This window comes from Salvia splendens, unplaced genomic scaffold (assembly GCF_004379255.2).
Source record: "Salvia splendens isolate huo1 unplaced genomic scaffold, SspV2 ctg75, whole genome shotgun sequence".
NCBI classification, from domain to species: Eukaryota; Viridiplantae; Streptophyta; class Magnoliopsida; order Lamiales; family Lamiaceae; genus Salvia; species Salvia splendens.
The window spans coordinates 77,268-103,946 of record NW_024599422.1 but is presented as its reverse complement, the minus strand read 5'-3'; the positions used below and the strand labels follow the sequence as shown (position 1 = coordinate 103,946).

At 37.1% G+C, this 26,679-nt stretch overlaps 6 protein-coding genes and 1 long non-coding RNA gene across 8 annotated transcripts; 3 read left to right on the top strand and 4 right to left on the bottom strand.

Moving 5' to 3' along the window:
* Positions 1–4,859: 4,859 nt before the first annotated feature.
* LOC121791201 (26.5 kDa heat shock protein, mitochondrial-like) lies at positions 4,860–6,026 on the top strand. The gene is made up of 2 exons (XM_042189227.1): positions 4,860–5,354; positions 5,467–6,026. The coding sequence occupies exons 1-2, from the start codon at positions 5,069–5,071 to the stop codon at positions 5,871–5,873; spliced, it is 693 nt and encodes a 230-aa protein (XP_042045161.1). The 5' UTR covers positions 4,860–5,068; the 3' UTR covers positions 5,874–6,026.
* A 131-nt stretch (positions 6,027–6,157) lies between these two features.
* Positions 6,158–8,681, bottom strand: LOC121791202. The gene is made up of 6 exons (XM_042189228.1): positions 8,592–8,681; positions 8,406–8,505; positions 7,467–7,722; positions 7,103–7,193; positions 6,475–6,562; positions 6,158–6,394 (listed from the first exon to the last, which is right to left on the bottom strand). Exons 3-6 carry the CDS (start codon positions 7,582–7,584, stop codon positions 6,341–6,343), a joined length of 351 nt encoding a protein of 116 aa, XP_042045162.1. The 5' UTR covers positions 7,585–7,722; positions 8,406–8,505; positions 8,592–8,681; the 3' UTR covers positions 6,158–6,340.
* Positions 8,682–12,250: 3,569 nt separating this feature from the next.
* Positions 12,251–13,076, top strand: LOC121791210 (ethylene-responsive transcription factor WIN1-like). The gene is made up of 2 exons (XM_042189235.1): positions 12,251–12,380; positions 12,562–13,076. The coding sequence occupies exons 1-2, from the start codon at positions 12,301–12,303 to the stop codon at positions 13,007–13,009; spliced, it is 528 nt and encodes a 175-aa protein (XP_042045169.1). The 5' UTR covers positions 12,251–12,300; the 3' UTR covers positions 13,010–13,076.
* A 3,419-nt stretch (positions 13,077–16,495) lies between these two features.
* On the top strand, positions 16,496–21,150 carry LOC121791213 (DEAD-box ATP-dependent RNA helicase 15-like). Its single transcript, XM_042189238.1, has 12 exons — positions 16,496–16,646; positions 16,750–16,872; positions 17,341–17,441; positions 18,106–18,278; positions 18,407–18,638; positions 18,726–18,844; positions 19,324–19,380; positions 19,472–19,656; positions 19,760–19,904; positions 19,991–20,074; positions 20,152–20,215; positions 20,872–21,150. Exons 2-12 carry the CDS (start codon positions 16,757–16,759, stop codon positions 20,880–20,882), a joined length of 1,287 nt encoding a protein of 428 aa, XP_042045172.1. The 5' UTR covers positions 16,496–16,646; positions 16,750–16,756; the 3' UTR covers positions 20,883–21,150.
* A 301-nt stretch (positions 21,151–21,451) lies between these two features.
* LOC121791199 (putative late blight resistance protein homolog R1A-3) lies at positions 21,452–23,183 on the bottom strand. The gene is made up of 3 exons (XM_042189226.1): positions 22,983–23,183; positions 22,477–22,888; positions 21,452–22,422 (listed from the first exon to the last, which is right to left on the bottom strand). The coding sequence occupies exons 1-3, from the start codon at positions 23,181–23,183 to the stop codon at positions 21,452–21,454; spliced, it is 1,584 nt and encodes a 527-aa protein (XP_042045160.1).
* Positions 23,184–23,198: 15 nt separating this feature from the next.
* LOC121791198 (putative disease resistance RPP13-like protein 3) lies at positions 23,199–23,687 on the bottom strand. Its single transcript, XM_042189225.1, has one exon. The coding sequence runs from the start codon at positions 23,685–23,687 to the stop codon at positions 23,199–23,201; it is 489 nt and encodes a 162-aa protein (XP_042045159.1).
* Positions 23,688–24,465: 778 nt separating this feature from the next.
* LOC121791212 lies at positions 24,466–26,572 on the bottom strand. Of its 2 annotated transcripts, XR_006048495.1 has the most exons (7): positions 26,290–26,572; positions 25,614–26,200; positions 25,452–25,531; positions 25,223–25,309; positions 24,999–25,123; positions 24,841–24,901; positions 24,466–24,636 (listed from the first exon to the last, which is right to left on the bottom strand). It is a non-coding gene; the product is annotated as an uncharacterized LOC121791212 (long non-coding RNA). The 2 variants fall into 2 exon arrangements; XR_006048494.1 differs by having other exon boundaries at positions 25,614–26,572.
* Between the last annotated feature and the right edge of the window lie 107 nt (positions 26,573–26,679).

Genomic DNA, 26,679 nt, shown 5'->3' with positions numbered 1-26,679 from the left:
TACCTTTCCACATCACTAATAACAATTTATATAATTTAATTTACACTTGTATCAACATACGGAATTTAATTTACGAGACAAATACGGAAAATTCGAATAATAATATTAAAATTTAAAAAGTACATTAATTATAAAAAAAAGTACAATAATATAAAAAAAAGTACAAAAAAAGTACATTAATTTAAAAAAGTAAAACAAAATCACTCATCGCCGCCGTCCTCGTCTCCGTCGTCGCCCAGCGCTTCTTCACCGTCGTCGCCGCCGCCGCCGTCACCACCTACGCCGCGGCTATTCCCGCTGGTGTCCCTCCTCATCGCCTCCAATTCTTCACGCTGGCTCTGGAGCAATACACGAAGAAAATCCTTCACCTCGGGGTCCACCGCCGCTTGGAAGTCGGCTAAGGTCTTCACCATTTGAGCGCGCGTTTGTTGGCGCGCGAAGAATTTGAGCTCCTCGGTAGACCTGCCGAGGGGGGATGCCGAATGGACGTCCTGGGAACTCGGGGTGCCCCCCCTCGCAACCTGCTGCGCCCGCCTTTGCCCAACCGGGCGAGGTCGGCGACCGAACGACCGAGGAGTCGGGACCTCCTGGGCCGTCTCAGGGAGGTCTGACGAACCACCGCTGCTGCCGCTATAATCTCCGGTATAGTTCAGTCTCTGCCTCTTCGGCCAGCCAGCGTCGACGCCTGCCCGGAATTTCTCCGACTCGTTGAGCACAACATAGCAGTTCCAGTAGGTGAACTCATAGTACTTCTTATTCGGATCGGGGTAGGCTCTCTCCGCAATCCTCCTGCAGTCTTCCTCTGTTTGGCCACTGGTCTGCATGCGGAGGGCGTTGGCGTACAAACCCGAAAATCGAGAGACGCCAGCCCTGATTCGGTCCCAGCACTTCCGGACCTCCTCCCCGGTGCACGGTCGCCCTTCAGGGCAAAATGCCCTGTAGGCTGCGGCTATCTTGGCCCACAAGTTGACGATCCTCTGGTTGTTCGAAACCAGAGGATCGTCGCAGACACTCACCCACGCCTTGGCAACCGCAACGTTCTCCGAGTCTGTCCATTTCCTCCGGCCCCGGATTTCGGCTTGGGGCTGCGACGACTCGCCGACCTTCTTCGTCTTGCCCTTCTTCTTACCCCGCCCTACTCCCTGGCTTTGAATGAGAGTTTCCGAAACCTCGTTAATATCAAAACCCAAGTCCGCTAAGGAGAAGGTCTCCGTATACTGTGCATCCGTTGGGGTCGATGTGTGCGAAGAACCGGTGGAAAAATCAAAAGTCGGCCGATAGGCGTTGTCCCCCCCGTGCGTCCCCTGCGCCGGGGGAATAATCTGTTGCGCCGGTGGCATCATCTGCTGCGCCGGTGGCTGCATGCCGGGTGCCCACCCCGGCATCATCTGCATAGGGTGCTGCATGCCGGGTGCCCACCCCGGAATCATATGCTGCCACGGGTACATGTTGTAGTACCCGCTCATCGGAGGCCAACCACCTCCCCCAGGAGCCGGGGAAGTATGGGACCCTGCCCCGGGAGTCGGGGGCGTCTGAGACCCTACACCAGGAGGCGGGGGAGTCTGAGACCATCCCCCGGGATTAACTGGAGTACCTTCGTAGTTGTTCTCCATTGCTCGTTATTGATCTTGTACAGAAAGTAAGGTAGAGAGAGAGTACTCGTTAAAACAAGTGGTGCGAATGAAAATGAGGTTCAACGCGCGTATATATAGTGTGTTCGAAAAAAAAAAAAAAATTTAAATCCGACGCCGGTTTGGCGCCGATCCGGGACGCACAATGGCGCCCGTGAGGATCGGCGTCGGAACCGGCGTCAGCGCGGGAATCGGCATGGCGACGCCGATTTTGACGCCGATTTCGCCCACGCCGGTTCCAATGGTTCGGCGTCAAACCGGCGTGGGCGAAAAATCGGCGTGGCGGTGGTGACGCCGGTTATTGTGGATGCTCTTATATATGGAGTTTGATCAATGCACAATTAATTCTAAATGCATAACCAAAATATAGATGTTCATTATTAAATAACACCAAGTTTACTATTAGTTTGTTCATTACCATCTGACTCTCGCGAGATGAATGAGCCATAATATATAAATTTTTAAAATAAACTAAAAACAAACTAATAATGAACTCTGTATTACCTAACCGTTACCTCCGGTTCATCTTTAAATATGAATTTCCTGTAATGAACTAAAAATGATGTAACAATTAATAACATTGGATTTTTCTTATGCTAATTAATAACCTATTTTATTTAGTTCGGTGTTTCGCCTTTAAAGAGTGTTTTTCCTTTAACGCGATACGGTCCTATATTATAATGTAAAGCATGAATGATCATATCCTTGAGAAAGAAAGCAGAAGAATAAATAAACAAGAAAAAATCAAGAAACCTTATGGGTCATGTTCATGTATGAAGAAAGCATATATAGACAAATATAGATGATGAAGAATTAGATTACATAAATATAGAATTTGAGTATCAGGGTTGAAAGAGTTTGTTCCCACAGGTGCATTTCCAAGAGAGAAGATAATAGGTGTCATCTTGAGCATGAGAGAACTTGACATAGATGATGGGACTCCTCTTTCGGGATCGGGATTGGGATGGTATGGCTAGGGTTGCCACACATGGCCTGCAACTCATGCATCTATTCAGGCAAGCAGGGGGTTTAGATCCCAGCCCCATCTTTATCTCCTTCTTCACCTCATCTTCCATTGATGCCCCTATCCCTATCCCACCTGAATATGCACTCAAAATCCTCACATAATCACCATTGCACTATTCATGAGATGTATAATCTTTCTCACCATATATCAAAGTGATTTTGAAATAGAAGAGATTTGATTACCTGATTGGAGTGGCAGCAAAGTGAGAGAAAGGAAGAAGATAGGCAATAGCAGTGCAGCAAAGGTGTAAGTTGTTGATATTGCCATAAGTGTGTGCTGACTACTGAGCCTGAGACAGATAAATAAATTGAGCTAGCTAGGTTTTATGACAATATATAGTGCATGGAAGTCTAAATTTACTTAAACAGCCTCACCTCACCTCACATAGCATTTTTTGTACCTGATGGAGTATCTTCTAGTACGTATATTTTGCATAGAATCTTCACTCTATCTATCCTCTATCCGTACATGTTAGTTGTTTAACAAGAACTAGTAATTAATAAATTGGAATCATAAATCAGTTGAAGCTGTTGTGGTAAAAGCAATAAATTAAAAGAATATTTATTACTGTTGGAAGCCGGTTTTTCAAGCATGCAGACTGAAAGAGAAGGCATCTTGATAGTTAATTAATTAACTTGCTCTTCAATAAGAGGTTCTCAATTTGAGCTATAATTAAAATAAATAATTATAAAATGGGAGTTTTCAGTTTACTGTGATGTAGATAGCTTGTACGAGTCGTCTCTTGCTAGTACTCTAAAATCAGAAACTAAAGTGAAAAATTCACTCAATTTACCACTGTTATGTCTACTTCTTTTTTACTTGAATTCGCATTTTTTTATCGTCTACAAGTTTTAATTAATGTCGGAGACGCTTCCTAAATTCTAAAGTCCTTTTCTTTTGCTTTGCAGTTAGAAATGCAGAGAGAACTGAACTTCCTAACGTGAAAAAAACTGCTCCTGTTCATTTTCTTAATTCTTATTTATAATTATATGCAATTTTTTTTCCAGAACTAAAATAAGAAGAAAATCGTACATGTAATGCTAGGGTGTATTTTGGGAGTAGTATTTTGCAAAATTGTTGCTAGCTGTATGCATTCAGTAATCAATAAAACGCCAAAAATAGAACATCTAATTGTTCAATTTTCATCGTTCCCGATTCAGTAAACAATCTTTCAAATTGAAGTTAAAATGCACAATTTTTCATAGGAGTTGGAAATTATGTTGTAGTTATTTTGATTTTCACATCATATTTATATCATGTCAAGTTATTGTAATATAATAAAAACCCCATTGTTTTGATTGCTATTTAATTTTCTAATCTGCCAAAATTGTTTGCGAAACTAAAAAAATGGTAGAAGTTTATGTATTTTTGAATCAAGTGAACTTAGTATTTTTTTTTCTATCTAAATAGATGTTAAATATGGATATTGGTCCTTAACCTAATTCTGCTATTTTTTTCAAGTTTAATTCTTTGATAAATTCTACTAGTAGGAGTATAATTTATAAGTATCATGTATGCTTTCCTTCGCCCCTTCGCAAATCTGGTTAGATCTCGTGTGTGTAATAGATCTAATAGGTTACTTTGATTAGGCTGCAAAAATACATAACACATATCTTTTCATATGCTCTAACTTTGGCTTCTGATTCATTTTGTCATTTTATAAAGTTACTAGGCTGGGGAATTATAAAGCAACAAGTCTGCCCATATTGAAGTTTCTGAAACTGAAAAGTATAACTCGTGTGAATAGATCGAGGAATACAAATTTTGTCACAATTGATTGAGGAAGATATTGGTACAACTTCTACTCATTAACCGAATTTTGGTGGAAAGCGACCATATAGTTGTACATGAATCATGATACTTATAAATTATAGTACAACCTTACTGAAATTATCACGCATAGATATGAATATGATCAACGAAATCGATTCATACATCTTTTTATTAATTAGAAAATAATTAGGGAACCATTTCGGTTTCAATTTTATACATAATATATTTAATAAGTATATAAAATTACACTAAGTACTAATTTTGGTCGTTATGTGATTTACACTTTTACAAGCTGTATTTTTTGAACTTAACTCTAAGATGAGTTTTGACCATTATGTGATTTACACTTTTGTAAAATTGACACTTTTATGACAAAATTCCAAAACGTAAATAATTTGAGGACCTTATTTATGACTACGTGGCATGAAAATTAGCTTGAACAATCTGGAAAACTCTGTGGCATAAATGATGAAGAAAAGAAAAAACATGATTCTTCTCATCTTTTTCCACCACCTCCTAGAAACCGCCCCTTCCTTTTATAAATATTTCTTAGTTAATTCTCCCCCTTCAACTTCAACAACAATCACAGTTTGAAAAATCAAGAATTGATCAATCCTTCTCCAAGTTTGTGTTAACAATGGCATTAGCACGTTTAGCTCTCAAGAATTTGCAGCAAAGGGCATCATATTCTGCTTCTTTGTTGGCCAAAAATGTCACAGCCACCGCTCCCCCGGAGAAACAAAGATTGGCTTCTCAGTTTCTCCGGGGGCTCTCCTCCACTGCGGAGGAGAAGGCTGCCGGGGGCCATGAGGTGGCTGTGCAAGAGGGCGGCAAGAAGCCCAAGCTTTCTCCGAGGCAGAGGGGCCGGAGAGGCGGCAACTTGTGGAGGAGAGACGGCCGTGACTTCGTCCCTGCTCTTTGGGGTAAGAATGAACTTGGATTTCGACATGATGAAACACCATTGAAGTTAAAAACATGCAATTCTATATGAATTTGGATTAAGATATTGAGTTATAGGTAATACTGAACGTGCAGATATGTTTCCTTCGGGAGTGGGGAACGCGTTGGTCCAAGCAACGGAGAACATAAACAGACTGTTGGAGAACATAGCTCCGCCACAAATGCTTGGGCGGGCTAGGGAGCACGAAGACAGCTACAAGCTTCAGTACCAGATGCCGGGGGTGGGGAAGGATGAGGTGAAGATAACAGTGGAGGATGGGGTTCTAAGCATACGAGGGGAGCACAAGGATCAGGAGGAGCACGACTCTGACGACAAGTCCTGGTCGTCGAGCAGCTATGGTTACTACAACACAAGCCTGATGCTGCCCGAAGATGCAAAGCTCGATGAAATCAAGGCGGAGATGAAGGATGGGGTGCTCAATATAGTCATACCTAAGGCTCAAAGGGCAAACAAGGATGTTAAGGAAGTTGAAGTTCGTTAAGTAATTGCTTTGGGATGAAATATGTGTGTCAAATAAGGATGTATACATACTACCTGATCTCTATCTATAATCTATCTAGCCATGAGCTGAATTCTATCTCTTTCTGCAAATATGTCATTATCTTGCCGTGAAATCTAGCTCATTTTGCATAAATGTCATTTAATTTAAAAATAAGCAAGAATTCATGTAATGGAGACTATAAATGGATAGCAGCAACAAATTGTACTTGTAGCCTCCACAACACCATTGATTATGTTGCAAAATAGAATTTGAGCTTAAAAACAAAGCAAGAAAAACGATTCTTCATTTTTATATAAGCAATGATATTCATCAATGTGATCAGATGCAGCACAATGGTTCTTGTTATTCAACAAAAGACCAAGAAACTGCTAAAATTCTGGTTTACAGCAAGAGGGAAGACATAATCTGTAATCCACAATCGTGACAATCACCTGGGATTCAGTTTCTTAATCGTACATTCCTTCCTGCTCCCAAACCGCTACCAGAAAATCGACCATTTCCTGCCAGTTTAACAGTCGGAACAGTGAGATTATAGGAGCGGCATGCTGTAATTATTTGGGATGCAGGGAAAGAAACTTACACCAAGCGGGACAGGTTTGTCAAATGGCTTGTTATTGCTGAGCAAACTGTCGTAGGTTGCATTCCAACTGCAAGATCGTGGTTTTTTTCTGGAACAAGTTCAACAATAAAAATTATATAAAGATGGTGTAATCAGGCCCAGCCAGGTATGAGCCAGGCAGGGTCTAATTTGGTCTCTCCCAGGATTTTCTGGGCCTCTAGTTTCAAGGCCCAGTCCATATTTTACCGGGTCGACCAAACTGTGGTTCAGCATACTAAGCACCAACAACAACACAGGGTGAGTCATAGGAAGCAATAGAAATGATCCTAATAAGGAACTCTTGGGGTGTCTTAAGTGATATGATAGCTATATATGTGCTTATCTGCTATTCGCTATGATGGATTGATGTGATTTTGGACTTCGTTTGATAATCTAATCCTTCAGATGCTCAAACATACATTTTTATCAATCTAATCTTATCACACAAAGTAAATGCATCTTTATTCCATTAGCCATGAATATGAAGATCATGTATAAGGTGCTAACTCATAATTTATTCAATTTATAGGTTATTTGATTACTCCATGCTTGGTCTCATTACCTCCTCTAAAACAAACAGTAACAATGCAGCTATAGGAAATCATCGCACCTTAACTTGGGCTCTCGAAGCTGTTGTGCCTGACTCTCGGGCCTTTTATCCAAGGCCCATTTCTGTCTATTCTGGTTCCAGAGAATTAGACCTGCAGCCGGAGCTTCTCCACATAAGATTAACTTATCCAAAATCCACAAAGCGTAGAGAATAGACAAAATCTATGAATTGGAAGGAGAATATTCTGCCATTTTAAGAAACAGAGAACACTCAACCAGTGCAGAAAATGGGTTAGAACAACACAGCAACAGGCAAGTAGCTAGAAACATATAGAAAACGAAAATAGTTCACACTCGCAAGCGAGCACACAAACACACATACCAACAATACCGTAATTTAACATGGAATCAGAAGGCATGCTTACCATGGTTTACAAATTCAGAAGGCGTGCTCGAGCATCCGGCGCCATGAGCATCATAAACCTGAGTAAGTGTGCTGGTAGACGAGATGCTTCCACAAGACTGCAAAGCAGTATTTTCCATATTACAATTGCTGGTGGTCCAAAAATCTTCCGATAGAGTAGTTTTTGTATTTTTCCAATCGTGATTATTCTTCCCTTTGAATTCATCAAGTGAGGAATTCAGTTTGGGCCTGACATGACTCCCCAGACAACCACTGCTCTGTTTCAATTGTAATAAATCAATCATACTCCTATCATTCAGTTCAAATGCCATAATAGTACTCCATAAAACTAACACATATTAACAACTGATTCATGACGTTGAGACTCAGCCATCCTACAGCTTCAATAATAGGTGAATATCATATAACACTGCCTTGAAATAGTTGCTTCATTCAACTACCACAACCTTTGCACACAATTGTGACCCTATTTCATAAAGGCATAAACTCCTATGCATCCGGATTTTAGGTGCACACTTTCCAATTAGGGTTCATCAATCCCTAATCAGGGTTTAACAATCATCAATTAGAGTTTAATTAGGGAAATGTCCGTACATCTGGATGCACCAGATCAGCTCAAACATATAAGCACAAACATCTGTTTGCCATAAAATCAAGGTAGCCACATCTATCATCAAGCTTCAATCTCTCACACCAATTCAACTAATAGTACCACCTAAAACCATTCAAAAGAAATCATACGGCATGAAACATTTAAGAATTATTGCTATTTCCAAACTGAAAATCAACAAAAAATTGAAACAGCTAGTTCACATATGCCAAATAAAAACAAACCATAACAATTAACACCTTATCCACATAGTCCAAAAAAGCTAAATCAAAGTTATTCCACGATAAACACAAACCTTGCAAGAAAAAATAAGAGAATATGGATACTTACCCCATGCAAGCAATAATATGCAAAACCCAAGCTGCAATTGATCCGATTCGTAAAAGGGACCCCAGCATTAACATCGACGGCACAAATTTTCCACAAACCCCTGAAATTACACTGAATTCATGAACCTATACAGTGCATAAATTGCAAATGGGAAAGAAGTTCACCCCCAACTTGGATGAGATTTACCTATAAAGAGAGGTTTCAGTGAAGATGGGATTAAAATAAGAGCTTCTTTTACTTTTCTTATTGTATTGAATTTGCAACTGCAGTCGAAAAGCAAATGTGGCTGCTGAATTAATAATTGTTAGTAATTATGTAAGTACTCGTAGCAATTGAGTAATTAAATCTTAATTACTTCATTAAAAAGTAAAACTCTGGATTTTTCTTCATAGGCAATGTATTATCTTAATTTTTGCATATTTTGTTGCTAATAAATCACATTGTGTAAGGACCATACTACCCCTCTTTGTGCTTCATTGTTTTTACGTTTTTGGTGGATTTGAAATGAATGGATATAATACACCAGATTTTTTTATTTTTTTTATTTTTTATTTTGGATATAATACACCAGATTCATTCATTGGTAATTCCATGTTGCCCCACACGCCTATGAAATTATTTTTTATACTCTTCTAAACAATATTATGAAATAGTACAAAATAAAACGATTAGATGTTGTAAATATAATAGTAGTAGGTATATAAGTTATGAAGGAATATGTTAGAAGTAAATATAAAAGAGATAAAGAGCCCAACCATAGAATAATAAGCTCTATAGTATAAGGATCACCTGGAAAAGATACAAATAAAATATAGTATTTAATTGGATACGAGTATCTTATGGAGCAAAATTTTGGACTATGAGCTTCTTTCTTTATTGAGAAGATGTGTAGAACTGATTCCAAGCAATGACACACATGAAATCCATAGACCAACAAACTATTTTGTGAATCGTCAAAATCATGTCTAATTTTTTAAATTTTATTTTGTGCAATCAAGTATACGTGAAGTTTATGCTAAGATTGTTAATATTATCTATAATGTGCATAATAATCATTGTAAGACATGAAAAACAATATCACTGCATATAATTTACACTTTCTAAAGTGCACCACATTGTAGTCTATGCTATTACAGAATTTCTGTCTCATGCAATTTTTTTGCCAACTCATTACATACCAAAGCAATTTTAAATATGCATTCTGCAGCTCAAACTATATTTTTTGAGGTACCTAAGTTTAATCTTGATTGAGAGGGTGTGACTGCCGAATGTAAAATTATTGGGGTTATGATTCAATTTCATTGCTTCTGCGGAGTTCTGCCTTTTTGGTTGGGCCCAGCCCATTATGTGTAACGAGTAGTACTGTAGTACTCCTATTTGGATGACTTGTTTCAAATTCGTATCAAAATTGAAAATTTACATTATTTAATTTAGTATAAATCACATTAACAAATGAAATTATTTAATTTAATATAATAGGACGGTGTTTTACTGCCTACAATGTGAGAATGTTTTAATTAACGTCATATAGTTTTACGTAAGTAAGTCATCAAATTTTTTTTGCCGGTGTCAGAATTTTGATTGGTTGCCGAACCAGAATATATTAATAGTTTCATAATTTAAACATATTTTAAAGCTGATCTACATACCAGAATTTAACGTAATTTTATAAAGTTACAAACAAATTATTCTTTTTAATATTTAGCTGAAAATAAAAGTAGTGGCTTTTTGGGCTATTAGGATTTCTTCAAAGCGGCATTTTGGTGGAATGGCGTATTCACATTACCCAACCCAGACATGAAGTAATAAATATCCATGCATATTTCTTATTATAAGTAAATTATTTAAAAATATATTTAAGGCCGGTCATAATGAATATACCACTTTAGAGTTGGACAATATTAAAAAGTTAGTTCTCAACCCGTCGTATTATATTCAAAATAATTACTCCATTACGGAAATTTTGATGTAATGATATTCTTTTATTCTTGGGAAGAAAAAAATTACCTTAGAACTGTCCAAACTATAGGGTAATGGAGTTTATTTTGGTAAGAGTTATAGTATATGCTAAATTTCAAGTTTGAAAATTTTGTGACAATAATTTTGTTATGTTTCATTAGATATAGATTTATGCACAATAATATACATAAAATATAAAAGATTTGATAAAAAAATCAAATTTTTAGGTTGGTAAGCCACCACTCCAAATATTTAAATAAATAAATAATAATAATAAAAAACAGAAATTGGGAGTAAATTAAGTCTCTGTAAATGGACTTGAGTTATCACTCTTGTGAGTATTAAATATACTAATTTGTTTCAATTACGGAGTGAATTAACACCCAGCTGTCCATCGAAGCAGTACAAGTGTACAACTGCACAGCAAAGCATCAATTTGATTGATCCAAACAATACCACATTTACGCGCAATTATGTAAACAAAATGCAGCCAACTGTACTAACCCCACCGCAGACTGCAATTTATTAGCTAATTATTTATCTTAATTGTTGAACTCTATCCGTTTAGGGGGTCCGATGTGTTACTGTTTTGGGCCCGGCCTCTTCTTTATGTAGGAATTAAAAGCTAATAATTTAATTTAATTATTTGAACATGATTAAAGCTTAATAGTTGAAACCCCCTTTTTTTACTAATTCAGCTCCATATACATGAAGACATATTTTTCCTCTTTTTCATTTCATAGGATTTAAACTTTTTTTGTGCTTGAGTTCGGATCTTGCTAGTAAAATAATTCAAGGTTAAGAATTTTAGTTCGAATTATTAGGTTAAACATTTTACTTTACTTTGGCTTTAAAAAGGAGAAACCATTTCCATCAATTCGCCAAATAATGTATAAAATTGGCGTCATTTGAACAATAAAACAACATCGGTACGTTTCCATTTATGCCCAGTACTCCATGGGACCAAATTAATACAGTAATACCATAAGTTTGATATTAAAATGCTTGGCATATGTCACATGTCAAATAAGTTGAGTTTTTATTTATTTTTTAATTTGGATGTGGATAGCTCGCAATTGCTATTGATACTCCTATGTAAGAGATCAGTCACATTTTGCAAATAAAATACTCCTACAACATTAATTTTACCTAAAAAGGTTTAGCGATGTTCAAACTCAATACACGTGGGATATAGATACAAGTGCTATACTATTCTTAATTACATGTCTTTTTATCATCTCTATTTTTGTATGATAAAAATCATAAAATATAAAATAACTCAAAGAAAGGAATCAAATCACTAAATGTGTGTAAACATTTCGAGAAATGTAAAGTCTACCTACTTTCAAAGAATCATCTTTTTAAGAAAAGCAATTATAAAGAGTGTTTGAAAATTTAAGATAAATTTACATTTTCAAATTGATCAGATAATTGTGTACGTAATAGCTTTGGAAGAAAACTTTCACCATGGTTGTCGATATATGTGCTCGACAATTGTTAGAATAAATATTTGTCACGCCAGTAATAATCTATAAACTCATATGTAGGGCTTTTAATGTATAACAAATGAGTCTATACTTCATTAGACCAATGCAACATATCTCCTGTCAAAAATAAAACGAATAAGTAAAAAATAACATACCTAATAAATAATTTTACATCATCGATCCGTAACGATCGATATCGATGAAACTATAAAATGGAGTGATAGATTTCAATATTTACATCTTTAAAAGATATTCCCCAAAAAGTATTTAGGACCACCACAGGCAAAGTGACTTTTCCTCTCTAAGCTGGTCTAGTAAATTCATTCTTGTCTCGATTGTTATAAATCTTACTCCTATTAATTGCACTCACTTCACTTTAAATTGCTTGACTTTTCTCATTTTTTTGTCGCACACACAAAATTGATCAATTTCATTCGATTTTAGTCGCCATGGTGCAGAAGACAAAGTTCCGAGGAGTCCGGCAGCGGCAATGGGGCTCTTGGGTGGCCGAGATCCGCCACCCATTATTGTACGTTTTTCGATACATGCTACCAAGATTCTTACGTACTATTATCTCAACTACTATTTGATTTCTCGTTTTTTCTATTTATAGTAAAAATGAATTAATTTCATCAATGAACATTACTCAAATAATGAAAAATGTATATAATATATCAAATAATTTTATTAGTATATATATGCATGTTCAGGAAGAGGAGGGTGTGGCTGGGGACCTTTGAGACGGCGGTGGAGGCGGCGAGGGCGTACGACGAGGCGGCGGTGCTGATGAGCGGCAGAAATGCCAAAACAAACTTCCCAGTTCCGGAAAACTTTGAAGAAAGCCGCAGCACTAAGTCATCCCCACCGCCGCCTTCTTCGTCCGTTATCAGCGAGAAGCTTCGCAAATGCTGCAAATCGCCGTCGCCATCCGTCACGTGCCTCCGGCTCGACAACGAGAGCTCCCACATCGGAGTCTGGCAGAAACGGGCCGGGTCAGAATCCGAAGCAAACTGGGTCATGACCATTGAGCTCGGCAAGAAGGAGATCGTGAATGACGACCGGAGTGGTGGTGGTGTGGCAGCGGCGGCGGAGTTCGGAGACGAGAGGGATGAAGAGGAGAAGATTGCATTGCAGATGATTGAAGAACTTATGAAGTAATTAATTACTTTAATTTTCTAATCAATTGCATGTTTTTTCTAATCAATCAAATAAGGGTTTCTATATATATTTTATCAAATTCCTTATTTATTTATACCTATGATATTATAAATAGTTTTTTTTGGAAAATAAACTATTCAACTAAAAATCTTGATCGCAAGGACCACCATCTATAAACTTAAAAACAAACCAACTCGATCGATCCTTGAAGGAGCAATCCATAGTTCGCTTCTAAAAATTGTCGAAAATGTTAATGAATTATAGTATAACCAAAAATTGAAGTTGTGGAATAAAGTGGAGTAGTTATTAATTTTTATAAAGGAATATTAATCAGTCAGTAAAATCACGAACTTTGTGTTATTTTGGACCAAATTAAGACTCACATGACAAATTGAAAGTTGAAATAGCAACTCAATGAATTAAAACAATATTGTTTCTAATCAAACAAATCCAGCTCGGCACTCTATCACGCCTCTCCCCCTCCTGTGCTTCAAATGAATCCTGCAAGCCAACGGCTAGGACAACGATAGTGTCAATGTGATACAGATCAAACAAGAGAACTCATCCCAAAAGACTAGCCTGTTGGGAGAGAGAGCCCATTTAGTCTATATACCCCACATCAGTTGTTCTCACAACCGATGTGGGAATTGAGTCCGTAACATTCGACCCTCCTTTAAGGGCCAACGTCCTCGTTGGTCACGGCCACATTGGTCACGGCTGGTTCTTTGCCAGGCCACCACTCCGTGGGCCACCACTCCGAGTTCTCGTTGGTCACGGCCACGTTGGTCACAGCGGATTCTTTTGCCCGGCCACCACTCCGTGGGTCACCACTCCAAGTCGGCCCCAAACGCACTCGTTGGTCACGGCGAGTTCGTTGCCCGGCCACCACTCCGAGCCGTTTGGGCTCTCAATGAAAGCACCAATTGATACAGATCAAACAAGAGAACTCATCCCAAAAGACTAGCCTGTTGGGAGAGAGAGCCCATTTAGTCTATATACCCCACATCAGTTGTTCTCACAACCGATGTGGGAATTGAGTCCGTAACACAATGACTCTATTTTCTTAATCTAAATTAGATTGTACAGAGAACAACTGTATTCAGCGTCGACCATTACTGCCTCCAACATACTCTTTCTGTTCACGAGGTTTCTAAACATGTTGTAGGCTTGTAGCTCATTTCTCTTCCCAAAGCGTTATTTTAAATGATCAACATGTTAGGTTTGATATATTGAAAAGCATGTTTCGAGCACGAATAAAATCTTGCTTGTATACGAAAAACTTAACAATCCACTTTTAACCCGATTCAGTATTATTCGAGCAGTTTCGCACGAATAGAATCACTAATATTATTACATTGTGTTTGCTTGTGCATTTATAAGATGTTTTATAAACATTTAAATGCATAAGAAGCAAACAAAGTCTAAGTCTTTGTTTTAATAGACCGATTGTGGGCGTCGTCCAATTTAAGGTAACACGGTCAGTTCTGCTTTGGCTACCTATCGCGAAAGGTTGCAATGTCAGTCCGATATTTCTAAGCCTTACTGACATTGGTGTGGTATAGCACTGAACGGATCTAACAGGAAGACATGTCTTCATGCTATCTACTGGAAGACTAGGTCTTGATAAACAACTATTTCTTAATCAACATACAGCATTGAGCATACGTTATTGATTATGCATTACTTTGACTTATCAAATGGTGCGGGTTTTTCGCAACCCAATAATCCTGATATATTGGGTAGTGGTAATTAATATCTAGCGGTGCTAGGATTGCTATTATGTTGAATCGCGCGCCTGGTGAGTCTGGTTTGATAATGTCCCCAAGAGGAGCTCGAACAAGTTTTTATTATTCTGAAACTGGATAGTTGGAATTTAATTATTCCATGAATAATAAATAAGTGTTTCTCGCTAAGTCCACTCTTGGAATTAAAAAGATGTTAATTAATTAAGTCTACAACAGACACTAATTAATTAATGAACATTTCTCTCTTAAGCGCGGGAAATAAACAACAAACAAACGGAAGCTCGGATTACTTATAATTTCGGATTTGGATGAACAGTGCAATATTACTTCTGTAGTGACTGCTCGTAATATTCCAATATAAGCTTGTATTAAATTGTGAGTTCAATTTAATTAGTAAAAAGCTAATTGGGGGAGACCATATCCAAAACCTTCCATAGATCCCTGACTGACCCAATACGTAACTTAATATAAATAAGAGAACAAAGGAGACATAAATTATTATTATTTTCACATGAAAATTTCGTCCCCCCTCTCTAATTAGAATAGGACTATTTTTCAACTCTCCTCCGTGAGATTTTTAGCTCATCCTCCGTGAGGAATTTTCTGTCTTCTTTATTTGAGTCATAGTATTTTGATAAGATCAGCCCACACTGATATTGAGATACAGTTTGGGAACCAGTCAGAAGATCCGTGGTCTAGTATTGAAGATCATCATCGTGGAGAAGGTGCAAGCAATCAACGATTCTTTGAAGAATCAAATCGGTAACTCTAAACCGTAGAATTCATGTTTTAGGATTTACTTTCTTTAAACATGAATTATTTGCGTTCTACTCCCTCCGTCCCTGATTAATTGTCATTCTTTGACCGGGTACGTGTTTTAAGAAATGTAAAGAAAAGTTGGTTGAAAAAGTTAGTGAAATGCGAGACCCACTTTTTTATATTGGTTTTATAATAAAATGTGAGTGAAGTGAGTTAGTGGAATGTGAGACCTACTTACCATTTATGGTAAAAATGAAGTGTGACGATTATTGAGGGGCAGACCGAAATGAAAAAGAATGACAATTAATCGGGGACGGAGGAAGTAGCATGCAATTATCATGTGAATTGATTAATCGCATAATCGGTCAAATAGATCTTTATCTGATTTATTTGTTATGTACAAGTCTTCCGTTGTGCAAGGGGCACCAAACCCCAACACAACAATGGTTCCCTATATACCTTTATAGTGACTTGAACCTCTAACATATTGGTTAATAATGAAAAAACCAAATTCTACCACTTACTTCATTATCGAAAAGATTATCACTCTACACTATTCGATATAGAATTGCAGACATATATGACTTAATAGTGTTGCTGAACATGGTGGCAGTGCTTGCTCAACCACCACACTGATCTGAAGCACTAGATCATCTGTATGTGAAAAATGATTTTATAAAAATTTGTTTTTCTATTAATTTTTTAAGTTCATAGGAGATACTAAGAAAATATTATAAAAATCATTACTTTAATAGTTAAACCGCCTTTTTATAATTTATGGCGATTCATTATCGATTTAAATCATTATATACCCTATTACATGATAATACTACATTAGTAAGCATATAATTAAACCGAACAAGAAAAAAAATTGAAATTGGATGTACACAATTGGAAATCTAATTATGTGAACAACGAAAAGTTGAAATTGATTTTTGAATTTGAAAAAATAAGAAATGGGACACAATTGGAAATCTAATTATTCGATACTATTATTATAAAAATATTGAAATTTCACCCTAGGAGTTGGAGCTCGCTTAGCAGTTTAAAACCCCAAAATCATTAGGGTTTATCTCCCCCTTTTCCCAGCGCGCTCTATCTCTTTATCAAATCTCACGCAGTTTAAATTCAAGGTACGCATCGAGTATACACATCCTCCGCTTTGGGCTTGAAATTGGATTTCAATTCGTTAATTCGAGCTGAGATTCGAAAGGCTGTTCATATCTGCGTTTACAGGGGAAGGATGGGCGAAGTAAAAGACAACGAAGTCTACGAGGAAGAGCTTCTCGACTACGAGGAAGAAGAAGAGAAAGCCCCGGACTCTGCCAATGGAAAACCCTCCGGGGAGACCGTCAAAAAGTAATTGCTTTTGCGCTAATTTGAAAGTTTGGTTTCTGTTTGATTGAGTATGAGGTGTATATGTTGAATAATAGTTATTGACTTATTTGTGAAAACATAAATCGTGAAGCATTTTCTAGATTGTGTGAGGAGGGGTGTGGGTTGCTTGTTGAATCGAGTCTAATGGGGATTTATAGTCTTTATGCGCGTAGTTTGTAAGAGATCTGAAAATGATGAAACTCGAGCTTTGAGAACTCCTTAATTGCCTCTCCAACTGATATGTTAATTTGGGAATCCAGTGATAGATGGTCGGTTGAGATGTCATAATTAAGTTGAGATGTCATAATTAAGTTCGAAAGAATACTTTCTTTGATAGTTTGCCCTTAATTTTACTGCAATACCACGCTCCTTGGTCAACTCGTTAAGTGACTTTCTTGCTGCTGGCCTATCTTTTTGATGTATTTTTATCTATTCTTTTGGTCAATGCAGGGGTTATGTAGGGATTCATAGCTCGGGTTTCAGAGATTTTTTACTGAAGCCAGAGCTTCTTCGAGCGATTGTGGATTCTGGGTTTGAGCATCCATCAGAAGGTAGGGCTCCATGTCCATTGATTGAAATTCGTAATTACTTTTCAAATAGAGATGACATAGCATGAACGTGGTTAACTTCAGGAGCGCTGGAGAATTTTACTCCTAATAGTTAACCAAAATAAATACTTTTTGATTAAAGATGAAATAGCATGGCATTGATTAGCTTTTGGGTCACTGGAGAATTCTTGACCTGTTTGCTTGACCAAAAAAATCCATATTTCTAAGCATTGAGATAACATCCAGAATACTTTTCTACCCTTGAATAGTTGAATTTGAAGATAATACCTCGACCTAGGACTTTGCAGGGTTAATCACTTTTAATCATCCATGCCAATCTATGGCTTTGTTTTCCGATTTAAGTTGTTTCCCGTCTATTTTGTGGCTTTCCTTTTATGTACAGTCATCGTGTTGTCCCTTAATGATAAAATCTCTCCAGCATATTATGCACATATGAATTTTTTGCCAATAGTACTGTCTAAGCTTGTCTTTACATGAAACTGACTAACCATCTGTTTATTTCCTCTTTTTCAGGTAAAAATTAATCTGACTATCCTGATTTTCATTCCAAAATTGGCCTAGTTAACCACTTTCAATAAAGCGACTTTTAAAGAACTTTTTCTGATTGAGGATTCGTTCGTCGGATTTTCCTTGTTCTACTTCTCAGTGCAACATGAATGTATACCTCAAGCTATCCTGGGAATGGATGTTATTTGTCAAGCGAAGTCTGGGATGGGAAAAACTGCTGTCTTTGTTCTCTCTACCCTACAACAGATTGAACCTGTTTCTGGCCAAGTAGCTGCCCTTGTCCTCTGTCATACAAGAGAACTAGCATATCAGGTACCCTGGATAATGCACATTTATGGTTTTGACATCAATTTTAGCAGATTACACATGTGAACAAATGTAAACTTACATCTTGATGTGGATGTCAAACTCCCTAATTACTTAATCTTGCTTTTTGGCAGATTTGTAATGAGTTTGAGCGATTTAGTACCTATCTGCCTGATCTGAAAGTTGCAGTGTTCTATGGTGGTGTTAACATTAAAACCCACAAGGACTTGCTGAAGAATGAGTGCCCCCATATTGTTGTCGGAACACCTGGAAGGATACTAGCTCTTGCTAGAGATAAGGATCTTGGTTTAAAAAACGTGAGGCACTTCATTCTCGATGAGTGTGATAAGATGCTCGAGTCACTTGGTATGTTTGTTTTCAATTTGAGTTATAGACTACCATTCTAGAATAAGGCCACTATGATATCATGCTTAAACAGTGACTCTTTATTAGACATGAGAAGAGATGTTCAAGAGATTTTCAAGATGACCCCGCATGATAAGCAAGTGATGATGTTCTCAGCTACCCTGAGCAAGGAGATTCGTCCTGTTTGCAAGAAGTTCATGCAAGATGTAATTTTCTTTAACCTTATTTCTCTTAGTTATACAACTTAATTCTATTCAAGCTGCACTCGTAATGTTTTATAATCCCAATTACCTCCGGGAATTGGTGGTGGTTGAGGCTTGAGGATGTTACAGAACTTGAGTAGTTGTTTACAAATGTAATTGGATACCCTTGAATCCTAAAAAACCAATCAGTTGAGCCAATAATTATGCAAGTAGGTCAAGTATTTGCCATATGGTTGTTATTACTTATATACTACTTATATGCTATATGGTCATCATTCACCCTATAATCTAATAGGATAAGAAAATGAGGCTGCCATTAGGAAAAGCATTTGTATTGGCTTTGGATATTCATGTATTTTATGCTACAAACCTCTGATTGATTGAAGATGTAGTCTCTGTCAATTTTGGTAGACACTAACCTGTTCTTTGCTTTGTCTGCAACTTATGATTCAACTTGTGTGCTATCCTCCTATCTTTTGCAGCCAATGGAAATTTATGTGGATGATGAAGCAAAATTGACTCTTCATGGGCTTGTACAGGTACAGTGACCTGCATAGTTATGGAGCATATATTTATTGTTTGCCCGCTAGTACAAAGTTTTTAATTATGTTTCTTTTGTTTATTTTCCAGCATTACATCAAGCTGACAGATTTGGAGAAGAACCGGAAGTTAAATGACCTTCTTGATGCCTTGGATTTCAACCAGGTTGTCATTTTTGTTAAAAGTGTCAGCCGGGCTGCCGAACTAAACAAGTTGCTTGTAGAGTGCAACTTTCCATCGATATGCATACACTCTGGAATGTCTCAGGAAGAAAGGTAAGTTTATCTTTTAATGTCATTGCAGATTTGCAATGGAATATATTTGGTCCTATTTTTTTTCATAGTATTTGATCATAGACGTCTGTGCTGCCCTTTTCAGGTTAACACGCTACAAAGGTTTTAAAGAGGGTTTGAAGAGAATCTTAGTTGCAACTGATCTAGTTGGAAGAGGAATTGACATTGAGCGTGTGAACATTGTTATAAATTATGATATGCCAGATTCTGCAGATACCTACCTACACAGGGTATGTCCATTTTTAAGACTTGATGTGCTTAGGTTACTAACTTAATTGTGGACCAGGTCACCTTATTGAACTTTCTGCTACTACAGGTGGGCCGCGCTGGTCGATTTGGAACCAAAGGGCTTGCTATTACGTTTGTATCATCTGCATCAGATTCTGATGTTCTCAATCAGGTAAAATATCGTCATGCTATTTCTCGCTTTCCATGGGTTCCTAGAGCTTCTGGGTTTAAAATGTGCCCTTTTCCCAGGTTCAAGAGAGGTTTGAAGTTGATATAAAGGAGCTCCCTGAACAAATTGATACTGCTACATACAGTATGTCTTCATCTTGTTTTTTACCCTTTATAAGTATTTCAACTTCATATGATATTCTTTTAGCTATCATGTCTTTTCTTCTGTTTAAATGTATATCTCTTGGACTTCTATTTAATCATATCATGATCAAATGCGTTTTCATTAATTGGAGAAGTAACTCAAGCCTACCATTGGTTGATGTGATTCCAACATCTTGAATAAATACTTCATAAGTCTGCTGCCTTGAATTTAGGTTTGATATTAGTCTTGCAAGGGTGGTTTTTTCATACTGCATCATATTAACAAATTGAAGCTCGTAGCTTGTAAATATAGACATAATCGATAAAAAGCACTGTATTCACTAAAAGTAATCTGCTTCCCAAACCTTAATGAATGTAGAGGTTTCATCAAGCATTCTTTCTCCTATAGTGCTCACTGATTTTAGCATGTAATCTATTGAAGACTTTGAGTATCTATGGCCTTCATAGCTAATAAGTAAACTACAGATTTTTCCATTGATTTCAGCCGGTATTACCTGTTATTAATGATCACTTGCCATCTTTTTCCACTGTAACCAGCTAAGATCTTGAAGCACTCTCACACGATCCTTGTAGTCCTACACAAAAATACTATTGATCCGTACTCATTTCTTACTTTGTTTTGTTTGTTTTGTCCAGTGCCGGCTTGATTGCTCGATCTTCTGAGGAGACGGATTCGCAGAATAGTTGGAGTGGTTATTGTAACTGTAATATGAAGAAGGATGTTAGTGTAGTTCCGAGAGCAATAGTTACTTGTTTGCCTTAATCTTTGAGGGTAATCATGACTTAATTGTGTAGATTCTGTTGTAGCATTAGCATTATCAGCACTTATCGTTTTTCTGTATCTTGGAATTTTACTTGGATTTGTTCATGTTGGATCAATGATTGAATTAAGGGTAAGCAAGATTCAAGACTTAATGGTGTAGATTCTTTTTAGCTTTTCACTATTTATGTGTTGATTATGATTCTAGGAAGTTCGAATGGGATCTCTGATGTAGTAATAGATCTGCAAGTAAGATTATCATATCTTCTCTGATGTAAAAGATTATCATATCTTCTCCAAGTATGAGTGTCTAGCCTTCTTGAATTGTGTAGATGATTGGTATTAAAACATTAAAGCAAATAGTTTGTTTCATACAATCTATATATATACAGGAGGAAAAATGAAAGCAATGAAATGTAAAAGAAATGAAAGTGAGCTTCTAGATCAGGATTTCTCTCATGGCTTATGCTTCCCATCATTCCAAGAACAATGCATAGTGAAATCCAAGGCTAACATTCCCCTTCCCCAGTTTGCCTCTTTTATCTGCTTTTCAACCATAAGGTCGCAGTTGTCTACTTCGATCATCGAAATATTATCATCGCATTCCCAATCGAGCTCCCTTAAATTGTAGCAGTGCTTTATACTTGGATGCTCCAGCCTTTCAAAGCTTCCACTTTCGACTTTCCAGTGCTCCAGATCACAGTCTTCCATCAGAAGATATTCGAGCGCTGGAAACGTCTTCTCCTCGACTTCCCACTTTGGACCTTGAAATGCATTGCATCGCAGCTTGAGCACTTTCAGCTTTTCTAAAGAAGCAATCTTGCTCATTTCTGACCATGGATACCCCATCCCACTCAGTGCCAACTTTTTTAGGTATATTGGGAGATTTGGTAGTGTAGGAGGATGAACTAACTCAGACCTAAGTTCAGGATTCACTACCACACATTTAAGTGACATCAAATTTTTGAGAATAGAAACATGATCAAAGTAACTCAGAGGCTCATCACAATGATCAGGTGGTAATTCGATTCGAATCCCTAACTTTGTTAAATTTTGGATTCTTTCAAAAACACCTCTTCTACAGCTACGAGCACTCACATCCAAAAGCGTCGTGAGGTTTGCCAACGGGGTGCCCCATAAATCAGGTAGATCGCTTCCCATGACATGAAGATGCCTAAGTTTTTCGATATCCCATTTGTCTCGAGGCAGATACAACGCAGCTCCACCTGATCTGATGTGCTGGTGTGGACAAACAATCAAGAACTGAAGTCTCTGAAGTTTGGATATGGAAGGAGGGATCTCCCCATCGTACACGAGAGCAAGGTAGTTCAACTCGACTAGTTCCACTACTTGTGATGGGAACTCATAGAAACGAATCTTGAGAGCATCAAGCACCTCAAGCTTTCTCAAAGCAGAACATATTGGCACTGGATATCAACTAAAGGGACCATAAAGTAGAAGAGAACGTGCAGAGAACGCACAGTTATCCTCTACTGAATCGTATACCTCTTTGATACAAAGTAGGATGTTCTTGTGAATGCACAACCTTCTCTGACCCTTTATACTTTCCTCTGAACTGTCTTCCATACTGTCGAGTACGCAGAAAAAGTTGTTCTTCCTAGCTTCGTGTTGACAGAGGTGCCACCACGAAGAATGGAGGCCACAATGCTTGATCCCTTTCTTAGCAATGGACATCACAGAGGAACTTCTAGTGCTCCTTTTGTAAACCATAACACTACTTGAAGCAAGCTCATCCAAATATTTGAGAGCATGCTTCTTTACAGATTTAGCCTTATTCTGTTCAAGTAATCCCTCAGCAAGCCACATGTTTACAACCTTGGATGCGGGAATCTCAGCATTTTTAGGGAAAACTCCCATATACAAAAGGCACATCTTCAAATGATGAGGTAAGTTTTCATAGCTTGGATACCTTTGATACTTCATCATATGCAGCTTTAAAGACTTCATGTTTATCTCGCGTTGCTACCTCGTTCCAGTACTCCACGGTCTTCTCTGATCCTGATAGGAGATGAGCCACTTTGATGATTGTAAGAGGAAGGCCATCACATTTCTCTGCAATCTTCCTTCCAGCCTCCTCAAGCTGGAACGAGCAAGGCACCATCATAGCAAACACCTTCTCACGAAGAAGATCCCAACTTTCATCCTTGTCCATGAGCCGCATATCCATGGAATCAATCCCGGATTATAAGCCAGCGCGTTCGACTACTCCTTGCATCCTAGTGATAAGCAAAACTCTGCTCCCAACTAGATACTCAATAGTAGCTGCAAGCTTCTTTATGTCATGACAAACTTGTGCATCCCACACATCATCTAATACAATCAAGAATCTCTTACCCTTCAACCTCTCCCTCAAGTACTCACTTCCCCTCTCATCATCATCATCATCTTCCATGGTAAGCATCATTTGATGAGATTTCACTTGACCCAGAATGTTCCTCATAATATTGTGCAATTGCCACTCTCTACCTACTTCCACCCAGGCACGACATTCAAACCATTCGACCATATCAAAATCTTCGTATATTGTACGCGCAAGAGTGGTTTTACCGATGCCCGCCATCCCAGCAACCGAGAGAAACTTCACATTCCGGTGCCACACTCTTACTAGCTCTTCCTTAAGCTCACAATCTGCAGATCGGATAAACCGACCATCTTGGCCTTGTTTGCACATAAGTCTTCTTCTTTTTCTTCGTGCTCCTCTTTCACCTTGTTAAAAGTTTGAATCAAGGAATGGACATTAGGTTTTAGATGAGTCAAGTCTATCAAACGTGAGATTGGATCGCTTCCTTGTTCTTCTTCTTCTTCTTCATCTGGATTTAGGCCTCTGTTCTGGAACTTTGTCGTATTGCTCAGAGAGATGCAATGAAAATAGATCGTGGAATTTGGGTATTGCCACGGCGATTTGTGCAAGCGAAGCTTTCAATCTTTCCCTGCTTCTGCCGTCCAATCTCCCCAAAAATTCTTGAAAGGAGAAAACCTCTTTGTACAGATTTTGTGTGAGTTCCAGAGACGGAGGATTGAAGCAAGCGTCGTAGTGCTTTAGATATCCCCTAAGCTTGGACTTGAGTGGAAACAGAGCAGAGCAGCATAAACTGCCATCTCTCTAGCAATGATACGATCAAGGAGGAGTAGACTTTATTAGTAAGTCAAGCTTATCAAAAAGTGAAATTAGAATTTCTGATATTGGTGTTAGAATTTTTAAAATAAGCTTTTGTGAGTTGTTTCATTAAATTTTGCTGAAATTTCGATTGAGTCACTGAGTTATCAAATATTCTAGATTTTCCCCAAATGTGATTGAAATTTATGACCGAATATTCTATTCACAATTGTGTGTCCATAAAAGTCAACGTCAACCGAGTTGAAACTTGACAATAATGAGAGAACAAATAATGTATTCGAATATGACATTATACTTATTCAATTATTTAGTTGAATGAATAAAGGTGGATCTTGTAATAAGTGCATAAAAAAATTTTGATTCATGAATAACTACAAGTTGGATGATGATTAGACAGAGTGGCTGGCAAGACATTTATGGAGAAAGAGGTCCGGAGTGAGTGAGGTGCCGCGGGAAGTCATTCTCAATATCTATTTGCCGAAAAGAACTCCGATCAAATTGTCTGCATATTCCACCAAATAATTACAAATCCAGAAATTAAAGGAGTATTTTTTGTGTACGAATGGAGTATTTAAAAATGTAAGAACCATTGGAAATAAGTGATGATGTTAGGGCTAATAATATTTCCAGTGAAATTAAAAACAACAAAGGAAAAGTAACTTAATAAACATTTCCATGAACATCTAGTGTAAAAAAAAATACATACATGTTTTCTAATTATATCGGCGTAATATTTCTCTCTATAGTGATCTCCAAGGAGGCCCTTTCTGCAAGTAAATTACACACATTAATGTGCTAATAGTATATAGCATATTCAATAATGTGATTCACATACGTGGAAGTAATAAATTTTGAATTATATACCCGTGAATGATGAAACCAGAATCTTAAATACACTTCACTCGACTGTTATTTTGAAAAAGTTTTTAAAACTTATCACAATGCAAGGTGGTTGTCATCGCACCGGCTGAGGTACCTACTAACATAGCCTGTAGATCGACCAAGATTTGACCAAGTAAACATAAAAATATGATAGTGAAATATGAATGAAAAATATTTTAAAGAAAATAGTATGTAGTTTATAGTACATTTTTAGCATTTCCCATTCCTTTAGAGAGCAATTCTTCCATCACGACTTTAAAAATCCTTGCACCCCGGTAAGTGACTTTGGTCCTCTGAAATAATAATAATAATAATAATAATAATAATAATAATAATAATAATAATAATAATAATAATAATAATTTATATAAATGCTCAAGAGAGGAGAGCCAAGAAAAAAAAATTACTCCTATACTACTACAATTGAAGACTTACTGGATCGACATGTTTGATATCTGACATAAATGATGAGCCATCACAATAGTAAATGTAAACTTTATGCCAATTGTAGAAATCTGTATGAACATGAAACCAAAATTCAAATTTCATCAACAACTAAATGAAGGCAAATATTAATTTATTTGTTGAAATATATACCTGGATTAAAAGTGGAATTTGTATCTAGTAACCCTCAGAAGTTGGTTTGATTACCAATAAATGGGTAAGTACTCCCTCGCGGTGTAGTTGATCTATTGTAACACTCTATTTTCGAACTACACCATCCACCAGACTAATATCCAAAAACAAACAAAAACAAAAACAAAAACAAAAACAAAAACAAAAACAAAAACAAAAACAAAAACAAAATTGCATTACTATAACTCTATAACATTGACTTTTATTTCTTTGTGAATATTTAAATAAAAATTACTCTATATTAGAATTTTCTTTGTTTTATACTAATGGAGTATTTGATAAATTATCAAAAGATCATCAAATTTACTCTAATCTTTTTCTTTGTCTACATTCTAATATTTTGATGATTCCAATACTAACATAGGCTAAATGTCAGTTATGCTTATGAAAATATTCACAAATGACATATCGATCATCATCAATTAGTTGCATATTATAAACACTTTTTATGCATTATGTTTTTACCTACAAATAAACAATCCAACTATTTGAGGCATTTCCATATCCCTCAAAATAGGAGTAAGCAGGTGGACTGCCATCTAAGCAAACTGTTGCATGGAAATAGTGATTATTTGCTGAGGTGAAAAGTAACTAATTGTTAGCTTTGATAAATAGTTAAAATAAGAATGTAACCAACCTGCCCCTTTTGGAATAGCACTCTTTAGAAAAGTAATGTCTATTAATTGATCTCCATCAACTTGAGCATTCATCACAAGAACTGACCAAATAAATAAACTTAACCAACCAGCCATGGTGATGATGCCTCTTTCCATTATTCACTCACAAAAATTGAAAAAAATAACAAATGTTACCATTTGATTAATCGAGCATAGAAAAGAAAATATACATGTGAATTAACTAGCAATGTGAGTGAAAAATCAAACCAAACCTGTTCTGAGATGTTGGTCGCCTCCAAAAATGGTGAGTAGTTGCTTCAAAATTGCTGGGATTTCAAGAGGGAGAGCTATATATATATATATATATATATATATATATATTCGCAAATAAAATAAACTATGATTATATA

Bases quoted from the DNA above. Each gene is read 5' to 3' on its own strand.
- LOC121791201 (XM_042189227.1), top strand. From the start codon at position 5,069: ATGGCATTAGCACGTTTAGCTCTCAAGAATTTGCAGCAAAGGGCATCA. The intron at 5,355-5,466 runs GTAAGAATGAAC...CTGAACGTGCAG, and splicing joins CTTCGTCCCTGCTCTTTGGG to ATATGTTTCCTTCGGGAGTG.
- LOC121791202 (XM_042189228.1), bottom strand. From the start codon at position 7,584: ATGGAAAATACTGCTTTGCAGTCTTGTGGAAGCATCTCGTCTACCAGC. The intron at 7,194-7,466 runs GTAAGCATGCCT...CTCCGGCTGCAG, and splicing joins TTCTGAATTTGTAAACCATG to GTCTAATTCTCTGGAACCAG. The intron at 6,395-6,474 runs GTAAGTTTCTTT...TTAAACTGGCAG, and splicing joins ACAAACCTGTCCCGCTTGGT to GAAATGGTCGATTTTCTGGT.
- LOC121791210 (XM_042189235.1), top strand. From the start codon at position 12,301: ATGGTGCAGAAGACAAAGTTCCGAGGAGTCCGGCAGCGGCAATGGGGC. The intron at 12,381-12,561 runs GTACGTTTTTCG...ATGCATGTTCAG, and splicing joins GAGATCCGCCACCCATTATT to GAAGAGGAGGGTGTGGCTGG.
- LOC121791213 (XM_042189238.1), top strand. From the start codon at position 16,757: ATGGGCGAAGTAAAAGACAACGAAGTCTACGAGGAAGAGCTTCTCGAC. The intron at 19,657-19,759 runs GTAAGTTTATCT...TGCCCTTTTCAG, and splicing joins GGAATGTCTCAGGAAGAAAG to GTTAACACGCTACAAAGGTT. The intron at 20,075-20,151 runs GTAAAATATCGT...CCCTTTTCCCAG, and splicing joins ATTCTGATGTTCTCAATCAG to GTTCAAGAGAGGTTTGAAGT.
- LOC121791199 (XM_042189226.1), bottom strand. From the start codon at position 23,183: ATGGATATGCGGCTCATGGACAAGGATGAAAGTTGGGATCTTCTTCGT. The intron at 22,889-22,982 runs GTAGCAACGCGA...CATCATTTGAAG, and splicing joins CCGTGGAGTACTGGAACGAG to ATGTGCCTTTTGTATATGGG. The intron at 22,423-22,476 runs GTGCGTTCTCTG...GTTGATATCCAG, and splicing joins CGATTCAGTAGAGGATAACT to TGCCAATATGTTCTGCTTTG.
- LOC121791198 (XM_042189225.1), bottom strand. From the start codon at position 23,687: ATGTGCAAACAAGGCCAAGATGGTCGGTTTATCCGATCTGCAGATTGT.